Source organism: Myotis brandtii, unplaced genomic scaffold (genome assembly GCF_000412655.1).
Source record: "Myotis brandtii unplaced genomic scaffold, ASM41265v1 scaffold115, whole genome shotgun sequence".
NCBI lineage: Eukaryota > Metazoa > Chordata > Mammalia > Chiroptera > Vespertilionidae > Myotis > Myotis brandtii.
In genome coordinates this window covers 1,811,786-1,828,254 of record NW_005353967.1, presented here as the reverse complement: position 1 = coordinate 1,828,254, position 16,469 = coordinate 1,811,786, and the positions used below count along the sequence as shown (strand labels likewise).

Below are 16,469 nucleotides of genomic sequence, written 5' to 3'. Positions count from 1 at the left end.
CAAAAGGCTTTAAATAGAAGCAGAGGAATAAATCCTCCTGCAATAAATGGCCACACCTTCTTCCTCCACAGAAAGAACGGCTCAGAGGCTGCAGACATCTGTTATTTCTTTCCTTAACTGTACTCCACGGATCCTGCTTCTGGCTTTCTGGAATGGAGTCAGGAACCAGAAACCCAGAGGCCTCAGAGCTGTACGATGACCACCCTGGGTTTAGGGTCCCCCCTGGAAGTCACCCCCTCCCCCCAACCCTCACCTCAAGTTCATAATCATGGTCAGGAACCATTCCCCATTTTAAGCTTAATTCTCTCACTCAAAAACTTAGTAAGCCCTTGTTTCTTATAAAACCCAAACCGCAAACCCAGATAACTGTTATTCTGCATAAAACATCCCGCTGAGCAACTGCAGCAGCTTCAGGTCTAATCCCTCACATGTGCACAATAAAATATTTTCCAGCGCAAATCTCCATCTCTATCCTGTCCACCACCCAGTATATACGTGTGCAAGCAGGGCCCACCATTATAACCTAAACAAGAGAGTCTACAAATCTATTGCTAAAACACTTCTGCAGTCTAGCTCCTTGTGATTCTTCTTAGAATAAATTTCTTAAATGACAGATATTCCAGTATAAGCAAAAAAAAAAAAAAAAAAAAAAAAAAAAAAGACGACTTCATATTTAATACGAGAAAAGAGACATCAGAAATAGTTTGTATCCTTAATGGATGTATTCTACAGTCAAAGGTAGAAACGAGATGTCTGCTAACATTTTTGTATTCCCGGCGGCTTAGAACAATTATATTTTGCAGTTTTACAAACTATCTGCCAGCTATGTTGGCCTCCCAGACTCTGTCTGATTCAATAAATAAATAACTAAAATAAAAAAAGACGTTGGCTTGGCAAGGTTACCACCCTTTTACTGAAACCACTGTGGAAAAGGCCCAACACAGCCCAAGGGTTTTCAACCCCTGAGTACACAGCTGCATGTGTGGATTCGTAAGGGAACTCTCTCTGATCACCAATCTCCAGCAGCACCAATTCCATCTCCCCCTGGGGAACCAGTGGGAACCGAGGCCTGTGGTACCTTCTAGACCTGTGCTGTCCAGTATGGCAGTCACCAGCCACCTGTGGCCGTCTATGTTCAAATGAAGATTATTAAAATAAAAAACATAGCCCTGTCTTGCCAGCCACTTTTTATGTGCTCAGTAGATACCTGTGGCTACTATTCGGGGCAGTACAGGTACAAAACACTCCCATCATCGCAGACAGTTTTAGTGGAGTGCTCTATTCTAGACAATACTTTTTAGTGGAGGAAGAGAGAACAACAAAAAAGAAAGGTGAGAATCCCGAGAGAAAAAGAGAAGGGCAGAAAGTAGAAAGAGAAGACAAGAGAAAGGACAACTCAAAGAGGTTAAAAAAGTATTTTCCCTCAATCTTTACTAGCCACGTTTCCTTGTTCCTTGAAGCCTGGTTAGAAATAGGTATTTAGAGGCTATAAATATGGTCAGGTTTCCTCAGTAGGCCACTATCTCAGGGCTAGACATCCTTGGCCATGATGGCAGCCAACCCTCTCATTTCCACACTAACTGAACCAGCCCAACCATGTGGCTCCTTCACTTTCTGGTCTGATGGTGCCAGGACTCAAAGAACCTTCTACGGGTTCCCCAGAGACTGAGTCTGCTTCCAACTTGGTTATGAGATGTCTACCCAGTTTCCCCTGAGTTGAGGATGATGTAATTGAGGAAGAGTTCCCGTTCAGGGTTATGGAGCCCTGAACACTTGCAGGGGTGAGGACCGTCCATCCTGTGGGCCATATAAGGCCTGCGAAATCATTTGGTCTGGCCCTGCCAAGGCTTTAGGGGTGAGTTAATTATATGTTTGACCAAATATAGCAGGCTAACTTTTAAGTTGATAATTCTGTATGGCCCATGAATGATGTTGTAAATATCCCAATGGCCCTTGACAGAAAAAAGGTTCCCCACCCCTGACCTATGGGGCCAGGCCCTGGAATATTAACATCATTGCCCACTTCACCCCTCTCTGCAGCCCCCTCTGACCCTGGCTATTTGAGTCATTACTGTGTAACAGGCAGGATCCCAGCACAGCATAGGCACACACACACCACACACACACACACTTCCCTCTCTCATATGACCCAACATCCGCCCACCCAGTTGTTAAACTGACTCCTGACATGCCCACTAAACCAGTGATGGTGGTTCACCAGACCATGAGGTGTCATTATCTCCAGGCAGCTGAAGACAGCTCTTGGTTCTAAAACACATAGTAGGAAGGGAATCAAGATGTCAAGATCCAACAAGGGATTGTTTTCATCTACTGTTTTCAAATAGTAGGCTGACTTCCTTCTAGCCTCCCCAAACAGTCCTCACTCCCTGTATAATAGCTCTAGTCCCAAATACTCCTGGCCCACATAGACGAGCAGTTCTTCAGAACACAGATGCTCTTGCTGTCTTTGAAAGGATAAAAGAAAGCCTAGAGACCCCAGGGTAGAAGCGTACTCTCCCATCCCTGACTGGTCAACTGTGACTGCGTGAGAAAGCAAGAGGCTCCATGGCACTGACTACCTGTGATCCCGAAGACTCCAGTAGCTGGGGTAGCGAGTGCTTCCGGCCATCTCGGGATACCTCCAACATCCTGGCCCGGGGGTCCCCGTTTCGCACCATCAGCTCATTATATTCTTCAACAGACTCTAGACGGTGTACACCCCCTGGAAAATACAGGGGAAAGAAGACATGGCTTGATATGGGATGAAAAGAAGCTTAAGAGCAAACATAGGCACAGATTTGTTGCATTTATACCCACACTCATGGTTTTCAGAAGGTCTGCTGTCCAATTCTTTCAAAGCACCAAGCTCACCACATTCTGCCATCAAGTTCTACGTAAGTTCAGTATGTGTTGAGGCCATTGATGCCAGATTATTTTAAAAAAGTGCCAGTTTTTAAAGGAACCAGTTAAGGGCAATGTATATATTTCATCCAAGTAAGATGTAGCCATGGTTGATAAGGCAATAAATAACAGTGAGAATGTATGAGTGGATGGTTTTCTAATGATGGAGGAATATCACTTTGTGGTTGTTATAGTTCCATTGTTGGGGCAGATGGGTGTTTTTCATGTATAATAATGACTTTTAAAATAAACTTAAAAGAATTATAACAACTTACAGAAATGTGCACAAATAAGTGTACAGTTCCATGAAATTTCACAAAGTGGATGTACCAATTACCAACACCCAAACCAAGAGACAGAATCTTGCCAGAACTCCAAAGCCCATTTTTGTGCAACTAACCACCCCTTGCCCAAGGTAACCATTAAACCTATTTCTAACATCATAGATCACTTTTGCCTATTTTCAACCTTTATATAAATGAACACATACAAGATGTACTTTTGTGTGTGTGTGTGTGTGTGTGGCTCTTCATTCTTAGCATTTGTTTGTGAAATTCCACCATGCTGTTGCATGCCCAGAGATCATCCATCCCACTTCTGTGTGCTATTTCATTGTATAAACATACCACAATTTATTATCCTTCTGCTGATGGACATTTGGTTTATTCCCAGTTTTTAGGTCTAGAACAAGGATCAGCAAGCTTTTTTTTTTTTTTTGGTAAAGGCTAGATAGTCGATGTTTTAGGCTTTATAGGCCACAAATGGTCTCTGTTGCCTATTATTTACAAAACTTTCTAATAACCCACCAAAAATGTAGAAAGCATTTCTAGCTCATGGGCTATACAAATATAGCTGTGGATGGTAGTTTGCTGACCCTGATCTAGAATATGCTATTATTGAAAAATCTTGTAGATGTCGTGTATGCTGAATGCAGATCTAGGAGTTGCTGGGTTACAGGTACACATGTACCTTACCAATGTCATATCCCCAGTGTGCCTGAGTTCTAGCTTCTCCACGTCTGTGTCATACTCGGTGGTGGCAGTCTTTTTATTTACTTATTTTATTTATTTATTTATTGTAGTGGTGGCAGTTTTGTAATTTTAGCCACTCTGGTGGATATAGAATGGCATTTCATTGTGGTTTTAATTTACATTTCACTGATAACTAATGAGATTGAGCTTCTTTTAAAATATTCATTGGCGGTTTCTCTTTTGTAAAGTTGGCAAGTGCCTTATTAAAGTCTTTTGCTCATTCTTTTATTGGGTTTCTGTCTTTTGTTGTTGATTTATAGACTTTTAATTTTCTTTGTTAATATATTTTGGATATTTGGATAGATCATAGGGTCTATGTATTATTGTAAATATCTTCTCTATGTCTGTGACTTGCCTTTTCACTCTCTTAATGTTATTTATTTATTTTTTTTGATGGGCCAAAGTTCATAATTTTAACACAGTACAACAAATAGATTTTTTTTCTTTTTGGTTAGTACTGTTGGGTCCTGTTTAAAAAAATTTTTATACTGGTCATATTTAAAGACACCCTTGCCATTTAAAAATAAGATAATTTAAGGAACTTAAATCTTAAATCATGTTTAATTACATTGAATACAATAGCCATAATCATATTACAATGTTCACATTATACTTGATATTTGCGATTTTCAACTTTTTTCCTTTCATGGCACATATAAGCTAATTACTAAGACTGTGGCATAACAACAAAAAATCGATTTTTTGCCGATCTGACAAAAGAATAGGCATAATTTTGATTCATTCAAATTGAATGGCTATTGTTGTGTTGGCTGTTGTCATTTTTTGACAATTTAAGGGAAAAGAGGTCAGTTCCCCTGACTAATAGTCAGGTACTGAATGTTTTAAACATTCTTGCGGCACACCAGTTGAAAATTGCTTCACTATATGTTGTGTGTGTGTGTGTATGTATCTGTGAATATAACTATACACATATACAGATTCTTTGAAATATCAAGCTATTCTAGACCATGCGACGTTTTATTTGAAGACCTAAAATTTCAATTTACCTAAAAGTTTTCATGGGATAAAACAAGTTGATCCTGTACTCTTTTACAACTAATGTATTGATGAATTTCTAATAGCGATGGAAAAAAAAAACAAACCAGAATAGGACTGACAGTTATTTTAAAATGGACATCACTAAAGGCCCGGCTTTTCAAAAGCTGAATATTAGCTTTGTTATACAGGTTTTCAAACACCTGAAATTCCTTTGCAGTCAAATAAAATTTTCCATTTAAAAAGATCACAAGCCTAAGGCATGAACATGGATAAATCAAAAACACCAAAATTAAAAGGGAACCCTGCTGGCAAAAAAGGAAGGCATGAAGTAATGAAAACTCAGGTTAGAATTTCAGAAAAAAAATGTTCCATGAAATTGCTTCAGTCATTTTTGGAGCCAGACTGGGCAAAAATCGTAGTGGAAATGACTGGAACCTCTTTACAGAACCTCCTTAATAATTCATGACCAGATTAATCTATCTTGGCATGCTTACTCATCTGAAGCAGATTTATTAGAAGAAAATTCCTTTGGAGCTGACAGGGAGGCACTTGCCATCCACAGAAGAGAAACCACATACGGTAGTGTCTGTAGATAATACACTGATATGTGACGACCACAGTGACTCGCTTTAAGAAACTATGAAATAAATGCCCAAGTTTACAGGACAGACAAACGAGGAGCTCATCACATTAAAACCTCTGTATTCAAATGTCTGTAGACAGAACATATTTCACAGCACTGAACGCAGACCCAACTCCTTAAGCCTCTTTAACAGGTTTCCAAATTGCTTTTCCAGTCTTATCTCCCGCTACCTGGCTGCACGAATTCATTGCTCTAGCCTGCTGAATCTCAAAGGAGAGAATCTGTCCAAAACCGGCATCCTTTCCAAAACTCGGGAGCATATAAATATCACTTGACGCTTTACCCGACTTCGCTGGCACCGGCACCTCCCGCCCCAAGCGTCTCCTTTCCCCTAATCGCTCTGACAAGCTCTGCTGGGCTGCGGCCCTTACTGATGAATTACTGGATCTTGCAGATAGATGAGGAGGGAAAACAGTCGCCCAGAACGTCTCTGACCAGTTTTCCCCATTGCCCCTAAGCATTTCTCGTGCATTTTTTCAGGCGTCTAGACCAGGGGTCCTCAAACTTTTTAAACAGGGGGTCAGTTCACTGTCCCTCAGACCGTTGGAGGGCCGGACTATAGTTTTAAAAAAAAACTATGAACAAATTCCTATGCACACTGCACATATCTTATTTTGAAGTAAAAACAAAATGGGAACAAATACAATATTTGTATTTGCATGTGGCCCGCGGCCCGTAGTTTGAGGACCCCTGGTCTAGACCACTGTTTTCCTTCGCTTCTGCTCTACCAAACCCTGCCAAGGTCCTGGCCCTCCTGTGTATCCCGCATCCGCTGAATGCCTGAGCGCCACAGCCCAGAGACTTCCAGGCTTTCCACCTCTGCATGTGCCTTGGCCTCAAGTGCGTGAGCACCTTCCTGTCTGAACCCCCCAGAGCACCTGCCCTCGAGAGGGAAAGAGAACAGTGATGATGACAAGGATGATGTGACATTAATGACAATGGTGGCAACAGTGGCAGCTACCACACGGTGCGGGCCTCCTGCTACCACACCTCGGACTGGCACTGCCATATGCATTCCCTCAACTCAGTCTTACACAGGGCCTGGTGCTTAGAAGGCATTCACACTGATCGGCAGACTAAAGGAAGAAACAGAGACATGAAGCCACCTGTCCCAGGCCACACAGCTAGGAGTGGCAGAGCTGGGCAGTGCTCCTTCCACATTCCTCCATGGCCCTGTCATGGCCCTGAGTGTCTGGGAAGGACACAGGAAGAGAGGGTGGCATCCATTTGTGGTGCAGCCAGGCCTGGATTTACTGTTCAGTTGAGTGCGCTGCTCATTCGAAACAGAATAAACTGAGTTAGGGAGCCATGGCTCTGGAAGGTCCTTGGCGAGACCCCTCCCCACATCTCTATCAGTGAATCCTCAGATCCTGTAAAGACAGGTGGGTGAGAAGACCTGTCTGGGAGCAGATCTTCTGGGTGGCACTGAATGAGTGACCGTTGGGATCCCCTTCACTTCTCTGGTCTCACCCATTAAATGAGGAACGTGACTGCCCTGGTTTCAAAGGTCCCTCATAGTTCCCCAGGGCTCAGTGCCCTCCCCTGGGAACGATTTCTAAGGTGCTAATCAGCTCTACCAAGACAGCTGACCTATAGATCTCCTCTCTGCCCTGGTGACTTCCCGTCCCAAACACACGCAGGATTTCCCTCAGCGGTGCCTTGGGCTGACAGGGAGCTGTTCTCTCTCCACGTGAGGAACTTCAGCACCATGTCCCTTCTTAGCCTTACCAGCCTCTGGTCATCACACTGTGCTTGTCACAGACCCACATTCGCGCAGATATATCCTGCCTAATTACTCGGAGTTACAAATGCAAAGCAATCCATTTTGTTATTCAAAAAAAAACAGGGATGTGTTTCATGGTGCTAGAATAACTCAATAGAAGGCCAGGCAGTGGAGGAGGAGTGCTCTTGGTCAACAGGCATAGATTTGAGTGGTGGGAAGAGGAAATGGACATTTTTGGATGTTAACATACATGCTCTGTGCTAGCTGCTTTCGTGTGAGTTTATTACTAATATTATTATTTTAAAAAATGGGCTCAACCTTTCAACATCAGTGTTATCATCAGTGAGGAAGTGGAAGTTCAGGGACATTAAGTAACCAGCCCTAGGTAGCTGGGTAACAAGAGCTGAGGGGCAGACTTGGTTCTGCCTAGCTTCCCGACTCTTCCTCTTCCTGTTCTAACAGATGTCATGCGCCAATGGGTAGCCGGTCGACTGCTCCATCAGGCCACACACACAATGCTGAGGGCCCACACCACGTTCAGGGCCCATAAAAAATGGTTTAATTTCTTTTAAATTCAGAAGAACATAATAGTAATGAATAGCTAACAAGTCCAGCTTGTAACTTTACACCAACGCAGTCATAAAACATAATTGTTAGTATACTTTTAAGACAGGAAAGAGCCATCAAGGCGAAAGTGCCTGGGATCCACGGAAGTCGTGGGGTCCCAGCACTAACTTTCTCCCTGAGGACACAGGCCAGCTGCTCTACGGATGTGCCCAGGAAAAGTCAAATCTGCTTGTTCCAAAAGCGGCAACTCCACCCCTCTCCCCACTTAGTTGAAATGCAGATTTCATATTATATAAATAGCTCTTTGCCCCTGGTTCTGGTGGACCAAGGGCTTGGGAGAGAGGTGTGCTTGGTGAAAAATAGCCACCAGGAATATTCCACAGCAAAAGGGTCACCTGAAGTCCTATGGAAGTAAATGAACCAAACACACAGGAAATTTAAATCTAAGCAGAGACAAACAGAGATATTGACATTCACTTTATTATGACCCAAAAATATGCACATGGGAAGCCAGGCTGAATGCAGTTTTATGCCTGGGACATGAAGTATCTAAAGGAAAAACAAGCCCTAGCTGGTTTGGCTCAGTGGATAGAGCGTCGGCCTGTGGACTGAAGGGTCCCAGGTTTGATTCCAGTCAGGGGCACATGCCTGGGTTGCAGGCTCAATTCCCAGTAGGAGGTGTGCAGGAGGCAGACAATCAATAATTCTCTCTCACCATTGATGGTTCTATCTCTTTCTCCCTCTCCCTTCCTCTCTGAACTCAATAAAATATATTTTTAAAACTTTCATCAAAATATTTTTTTAGTCCACAATTATGCAAGTTGATAATTTGAAAACACAATTTTGGCTCTAGCAGGGTAGCTCAGTTGGTTAGTGTCATCCTGATGTGCCAAGGTTGGGAGTTTGATCCCCAGTCAGGGCACATACATGAATCAACCAAATGCATAAATAAGTGGAACAAAAAATCAGTGTTTCTCTCTCTCTCTTTCCCTCCCTCCCTCCCTCACCCCTCCTCTCTCAAATCAGTAAATTTAAACAAAGAAAAAGGTAAAACAATTTTGAGAGTTTTAAAAAATACATTTTTATTGATTTCAGAGAGGAAGGGAGAGGAAGAGAGAGACAGAAACATCAATGATGAGAGGGAATCATTGATTGGCTGCCTCCTGCACGTTGGACCGAGCCTGCAACCCAGGCATGTGCCCCCAACGGAATCAAACCTGGGACCTTTCAGTCCACAGGTCGAGGCTCTATCCACTGAGCCAAACCGACTAGGGCCAATGTTGAGATTTTTAAGGGAAAAAAGGGGTCATCCTGCTAATGGTTATATATTCCCACTCCTGAGGCTAGAAGTTCATTTTCAGAAAGATGGTGTCAGATAAAGAGCTTCACTTACCCGAAAGACGACTTTTGAGCTTCATTTTACTGTTGCCCTGCTTGGGACTTTCCAGGTTTCCCTTGGAATCCTCAGAGCTACACGAATCACCTGCCCCAGGGATCTGAAATGCAGAGAGCACAGAGCTGATGTGGGAGGTTGGCACAATCCCTTCTGAGACCTTATCTCAAGGCTCAAGGAGCAGCAATCTAGGTATCACGTGAGAAATTAGGATCAAAGCACAGTCTGCTGATAGCCAGGAATCACGCTGGCCAGTTCTTCCTCTGCAGGCACCTCACAGCACAGCACAGAACCAGGGAGGGTTCACAGTCTGTAGGCCTCTAGGGGTCTTTCCATTTCTTGAGAAAACTTGCTGGACAAGATCACCCATGTGAGCACAAAGCTACAACCAGAGCCCAGGTCTCTTGACTTGTGGGCTAGTGCTTCTTCCTACAGTGCAAGTCGCAACAAATATTAAACCAGAAATTGCAGCTTAATTCTAAGGTTCTTAAAATACAGCAAAATCTTGATTTTGTGGCAGCCAAATAATCACACCCCTCAGGTCAACCAGATGTCCCATGTGCTACACTCCTGAGGACTGATTAAATACCTCCCAGAAGCCAGCATTGCCCGGCTATGTGGAGGTGTCCACACAAGGTCAGCCCACACATTGGTGAGGTGCATGTCTACACTATGGACCTCAGAGTGATGCAGGAAGGGGGATCCCAAGGGCCAGCGGGTCCTCCTCCTGAGAAAAGCCAATCATGCTTAAAAAACAAAACAAAACAAAACACAAACTCTGTTTATTAGAGAAGAGACTTATGCACTGAGAGTTTCTAAAATATTTGGGGGATAAATTTACATGTACAAAACTCATGAGATACATCAAGCAGGGAGCCTTCCCATTTGAAATTTTATTTTTCTTTGAGGTCCTGGAGGAAATAAAGTCATATTAATTAAAACAGGTAAGATTCATGTGAAGGAACATGTGTGCATTTTAAAATGACAGCAGAATGTCATGTAATTATAATGTAAAAAACCTCTGAATTTTAATGGGTAATAAAAATTATACATTGTGTCTAAAATTCTATATATAAAAATGTATAACTAAGCACTGAGAGTAATTTCCCAGGTAAACGACCTTTTAAAAGGGAATTGTTTATATAGATAATGTATGTAATACACACAATTTGGAAGATTTCCTCTTCGCCCTCAAGTTCAAGTATCTTTCTGGATGAGAAACAGAGATAAAAAGGTCTGAGAAATGAGGAGATGCAGGCAAACTGAGGGAGGGGCTTTGGGAAAAGAAATTATTCCTAATATATAAAACCAAGATAAATTTGGTGAGTTCCTATTACAATGTCAGGGATTGGCAGGTCTCCAGGTTTAAATTATGAAGTAAAGGCAAGAATAGGATCCTGAAGATGATTTTAGAGATTCTCTAGAGAGATGCCTTTCCCAGCCCCAAACTGTGACATTAATTCATACATTGTGTGTGCACACGCGCGCACACACACACACACACACACACACACACAAAAGTCTTGGAGACATGCCAGAGACCTGGGGCACAGAAGGAGACATGCAAATAGAAACAACCTGGGAGAAGCCTGGTTTAAACATGTGATGGAAAGAACCTGTCACCAGACTGTAAACAGCAATTACGGGAGAAGGAGTTAAGTTCCTGGTTCTTGCTGGTTCCACCGCCTGACCCTGCGACCAGCCTACAGAGAAAGGTGCTCCTTAGATTTGCAAGTCATTACCTCCTCTGGTACCCATTAGGTGGGCAGTTGTGACACAATGGCCAGGGCCCAACCCATCAGAAAGCCTGTTTGAGAAGCTCATGTTGAGGGAGAAAAACCATCCAGTCTACGGTTTCCGGACTTAGGAAGTTCCCTTCGTCCATTTTCCCCTCTATTTTTTCCCCCCAGCACAGCCCCAGGTTTTCATACAATCAGAAGTTCTGAAGGTGACATCAACACTCATAGGAATAACCAAGAAGAAAAGTGGCCTGCCCACGGTTTCTCAACTCACCAAAGGTGAAGGCTGTGACTTTGTATTCAGTCTCCTGATTTCCAGCATCATGTATTACCAGGATGTTCTCCCCCTCCATCCTAAGATGCGTTTAAATTAATAACTTGGGATGATCAATACTGAACCATAACTGTATAATTCCATTCACCTCTATTTTTCCCCACTTAATTTTTGCAGCAAACATGTGTCCCAAGGTAAATAACATCTCCATTTGACAGATGAGGAAATAAAACTGAGACCCTTGTATATAACCGAGACCCTTTTGTGTATAAGGTAGACCCAGGATCTAGCACAGACTGTGTGTGAAGAAAGTCAGTCCAAAATGAGTGAATGCTGCAGAGTTTTATGAGGGCACACAGGCACTGTGTCCAATCTGAGTCTGCGATGCAAACACAAACGCTGTAAATGCTTCTTGATTTTCAGGGAGGTGGTTTAGAAGAATCACAGCCTTAAAGAACAATCTTTTACTCTCTTTTTTAGTCCTCAAATGCACCAGAGAATGAAATGAGACTTGGTTTCTATGATCTATGTAATACCAGTAAGATTTATTATACCAAAGAAATCTTCTGGTAAAGACTGTATGTCATATTACTATGGAAAGCCTGTAGCTCAAACCAATTAAGAGTGGACCAGAGATCTTGCAAAGCGCTGCAGAAAGCGTTGCAAAAGATACACTGGAGAGCTCCAGGCAGGGGTGAAATCTCATTTCAGACCCCTCTCAAAGTGTTGGCATAGGGCTCTGGATTTCAATGAAAGCATGTCCTTCTGTAACCGAAAACTGGCCTGGCATGATTTTAGGTGGCTGGTAACTCAAAAAACAGGAAGTAGGCTGCTTAGATACATTAGTTCCAGGTTACTGTAGGGAGCAGCAACACACAAAGTGCAATTTTGATCACAACATGCCTCTCTTTTAGTCTTAGGACTACTGTCTGAAAAGGTCCACACTCTGAGAAAGTCCCCCCTTTCTTGTTTTTCTGTTTTTGTTTTGTGAAGCACAGAACAAATCAAACTCTTCTGGAAATGATGCCATTTTAGTTGTTCTAAAATGAAATGTGCAAAAAGTTCTCCTGGAAGGCCTTTGGCTCAGAGAAACAGTTAATACAATCTATTATTCATCAGCGATTTCTAATTCACGTGTCATACAACAAAGCCATTATATTAATGGACTTGGATAGAACTCGCCAATTTCCAATTAGAGCGTCTCTGTTCCCATACCTGTAACCTATGAGATTTTCTCTCAATGAATAAGAATGTGTAGCTCCTGGTTTTATTGTGAGGTGGTAGGGCAGAGGGGTTAAGAATCCACTTGCCTGGGCACAAATCATTTATTAGCAATTCAGGAACATTAATGTCAACATTTGTGAACTTCAGTGTCCTCTCATCTGAAAAATGAAGCTTGATTTAAGAATTAAATGACAAAAAAGAAACAAACAAAAGAATTAAATGACATCGGCTTCCGATTAAAGATAGGCAGATTTCCATCTTAAAACCATACTAAAATGATAGGGAAGAGATTTTTAAAATGAAAGACATTGCCGAAACCGGTTTGGCTCAGTGGATAGAGCATCGGCCTGCAGACTGAAGGGTTCCAGGTTCGATTCCGGTCAAGGGCATGTACCTGGGTTGCGGGCACATCCCCAGTAGGAGATGTGCAGGAGGCAGCTGATCGATGTTTCTAACTCTCTATCTCTCTCCCTTCCTCTCTGTAAAAAATCAATGAAATATATTTTTTAAAATGAAAGACATAATCCCCATAAGGACAAAGGGAATAGACGACAACAGCAACAAAATTCTAGAAGTCAGTAAGCAGACAAATGTGTGGAAATGGATCCAAGCGGAGAAAGCTGAATCCTAAATTGGAATTGAGGAAGACCCCAAAGCAACTCGGTTTGCACACACAACGCATTTGCTGACAGAGGTTCTTTGCAATTGGGAATGAAGGTAAGGCCGGTTGTATAAGAAGCAGCTGAAAGCAAATCAGTTTTAACTGATTTTGAGGGAGATTCCCAGGATCGGGATGACCTAGACAAGCCTTGGTGTTCATCAGAGTCACCTAGAGAGTTAATAAAAGCTCAGGCTTATGGACATGGGACAGGACCTGGGCCTCTGTAACTCACCACTGCCCTAGTCCATGCAGGACTGAGCTGGAACCTCCCCAGTCCTCCTTGCCCTCCCCTGAGCTTACCCGGAGATGGAGAATGGGAGAATGAGGGTCCCAGCTGCACCACAGTAGCCCACCAGCCAAAATATGAGGGAGAGTTGTCGTCTATTCAGAATATAGGTATTTAACCAGCAAGTGTGGAAGCCTCTGTCTCACTCTCTGTATGAAGTAGACACATGAAGTGTATGCAGTCTAATGAAATTCACATGTACCTCATAAAATAGGAACAAAAGTACTTATTTCTAAATGGTTAAAATTACCTTGTAATTATCTTATAGGCTTACTATGAAGATTAAATAAGAATGCATGTGAGAGTACTAGGAGAGTACCTAATGTGTATAACGGGGGTATAGTGAAGCTTTAGTTAAAAAATACAAAAATAGCCCTGGCTTGGTGGCTTAATTGGTTGAACATCATCCCATGCATCCAAAGGTCACCAGTTTGATTCCTGGTCAGGGCACATGCACAGGTTGCTGGCTTGATCCCCAGTAGGGATTCTGCAGGAGGTAGCCAATAGATGGTTCTCTCTCACATGGATGTTTCTCTCTCTCCAAAATTAATAAAAACAAATTTAAAGCAAACAAACAAAAACAAAACCCCAAACCAAAAACCTTTAGCTTTTTCCCTACCAGGTCTTAGGGTGCCTCTGGATTTAGTAATTGCATAGACTATGATTATAGCTCTAGACACCATATACATTTCAACTTCATACCTATAGAAGGTAACAGATTTAATTAACAAATAAAGCAAAAGAAATGGGGAACAAAAAAAAAACAAAACAAAAAAAGCCAGCTTCTTGGATTGAAGTTGAAGGAAAAAACTCCATAAAGTTACTGAAAACCTAACAGGTAAGAAGACAGCTTTATTTATTTATTTAAAAAAATAAATAGCTTTAATATATTCCAAGAGTCATAAATAACAACTAGACTGGCTGGCGTGGCTCAGTGGTAGAGTATCAACCTATGAACTAGGAGGTCACAGTTGATTCCTGGGCAGGGCACGTGACTGGGATGTGGGCTCGATCCCCAGTAGGGGGCATGCAGGGGGCAGCTGATCAACGATTATTTTTCATCACTGATGTTTCTATCTCTCTCTCTCCCTTTTCCCTTCCTCTCTGAAATCAATAAAAATATATTAAAAAATAACTATACTAAAAAATACTATTCACTTATATAAGCACACTATACAAATTCTATTACTTGACTTAGAGAGTAAAAATGTCCACATAATTATGCTGAAGAATATACATGATGTATACCTATTTGAAGGCATAACGAATTATGCTAGGAAGAAGACAGTTTCAAAGGCATGTGCTTAGAGAACTCAGCTTTCAGAAATCAGGGTTGCCAGGACACCGCAGAGAATTTGAGGACATGCTCTGGTCTTACAAGCAGAATAGAAGCAGTGCAAAAGAGATAACAAATACTTGATGATTTGCTACAGGAACAGAGCTATTTCCTTAAGAAGATGAGATCTTAGATGACAGACTGGACATATACAAAGGGAAGGTGAGATTGTGAAGTCCAGGGTAGAACAATGTGTAAGGAAAAGAGAGATGTGCCTAACTGTTCTTAAAGTGAGCATTACAAAAGTGGGGAGATACTTAGCCGGTCCTTAGTTAGTGAGCGTGACTGGGACCTAAGGAAATGCAACCGAGGAAGAGAGGCAAAACCACAGAGAACAGAATGCAAGAACTTCCCCACAGGGGTCTCAGGCCTGGAAAACAGTGAGAGATGTGATTTATAAACTGCAGATAAAGAGCCCGAGTAAGAGGATTTGGGACAACTATACCCAGAGGGATCAGATTTAAAGGAGAGGAAGACCAGAAAGAGGAAAACAATAAAATAAAAAATTACTGGGTAAATATATATATATGTATATATTATTTTAACTGATTTCAGAGAGGAAGGGGGAGAGAGAGAGATAGAAACATCAATGATGAGAATCATTGATCAGCTGCCTCCTGTACCCCCTCTCCTGGGGGATCGAGCCTGGAACCCGGGCATGTGCCCTTGACCAGAATCGAACCCAGGACCCTTCAGTCTGCAGGCCGACGCTCTATCCACTGAGACAAACCGGCTAGGGCCCTGGGTAAATTTTAAAAGGACATAGTTATTGTTGTTGCCCTGATGGAAGTGGCCTGAGAAATGGGAGCCAGGAGGGACAATAATAGGCCAGAACTTGATGTTGGTCTGGTGGCAGGCTATTTCCTGAGTGGAATTAACCAAGTCAGAGGTGGTGGTGGTCAAGATACAATTGAACAACGGATTCTTTAGTAAACAGGAGAATCATCGATTCATCTCTTTCACAACGATGGGCCCCACATGACAGAGTCTAGAATAGTTTTTAGAAAAACATATCTGCGTCAGAAAGTAAAGGAATAGCAGGAGTAAAAAAGGCACACAGGCTCAGCCAGCAAGGTGAGGAGAGAAAAAAGGGGTCCATCCAAGCAGCAGGTTAAACAGGAACTCGAAGTGAGTTTTCCCAAAAGCAGACAGGTGTGAAACACTAGAGGCATATCCAATTCCTGCCCAAAAATATGTAGCAGAAAGCAACGCGGCTTGACCCCTGGAACATTCAAAACCCACGGAAGGGCGACTTGCCGAGGAGTGGTGGCAGAGGCATTCGTCCTCACTAGCTCATTCGGGAAGCTCGCCTCAGAGTCACCAACAACGGGTCTGGTTCATGAATCCACAGAGGGTGTTTCTCGAGCTGAATAAATAGGGGCGAGAGATGCAGCTTCCTCCGGTCTAAGCCCTTCTATGTCCAAAGGCAGTGGACATGGAAAATGTGGCCCAGGACGGAAAATGCCTGCTTCTGAGAATGTGGAAGCTCTCTCCAGGACACCATCCACACCCAACACGGCACACCACGGTGCCCCATACTTTTGTCTCAAAGTGTGAGTGCAAAGCAAGAAGCTCTTGAGCTCAGCCGGTGTGGCTCAGTGGTTGAGCATCGACCCATGAACCAGGAGGTCACAGTTCTATTCCTGGTCAGGGTACATGCCTGGGTTGTGGGCTAGATCCCTAGGAGAGGGC

The 16,469-nt window shown here is 42.7% G+C and overlaps 1 protein-coding gene across 1 annotated transcript in view; it reads right to left on the bottom strand.

The window, feature by feature from the left end:
- Window positions 1-16,469, bottom strand: part of PDZD2 (PDZ domain containing 2) — a 233,302-nt gene that overhangs the window by 34,204 nt on the left and 182,629 nt on the right. The window contains exons 7-8 of the mRNA XM_005857886.2: window positions 9,258-9,360; window positions 2,580-2,722 (exon numbers count right to left, since the gene is read on the bottom strand). Of these exons, the coding sequence (XP_005857948.1) occupies window positions 2,580-2,722; window positions 9,258-9,360 (246 nt within the window). The remainder of the gene's footprint in view (window positions 1-2,579; window positions 2,723-9,257; window positions 9,361-16,469) is intronic.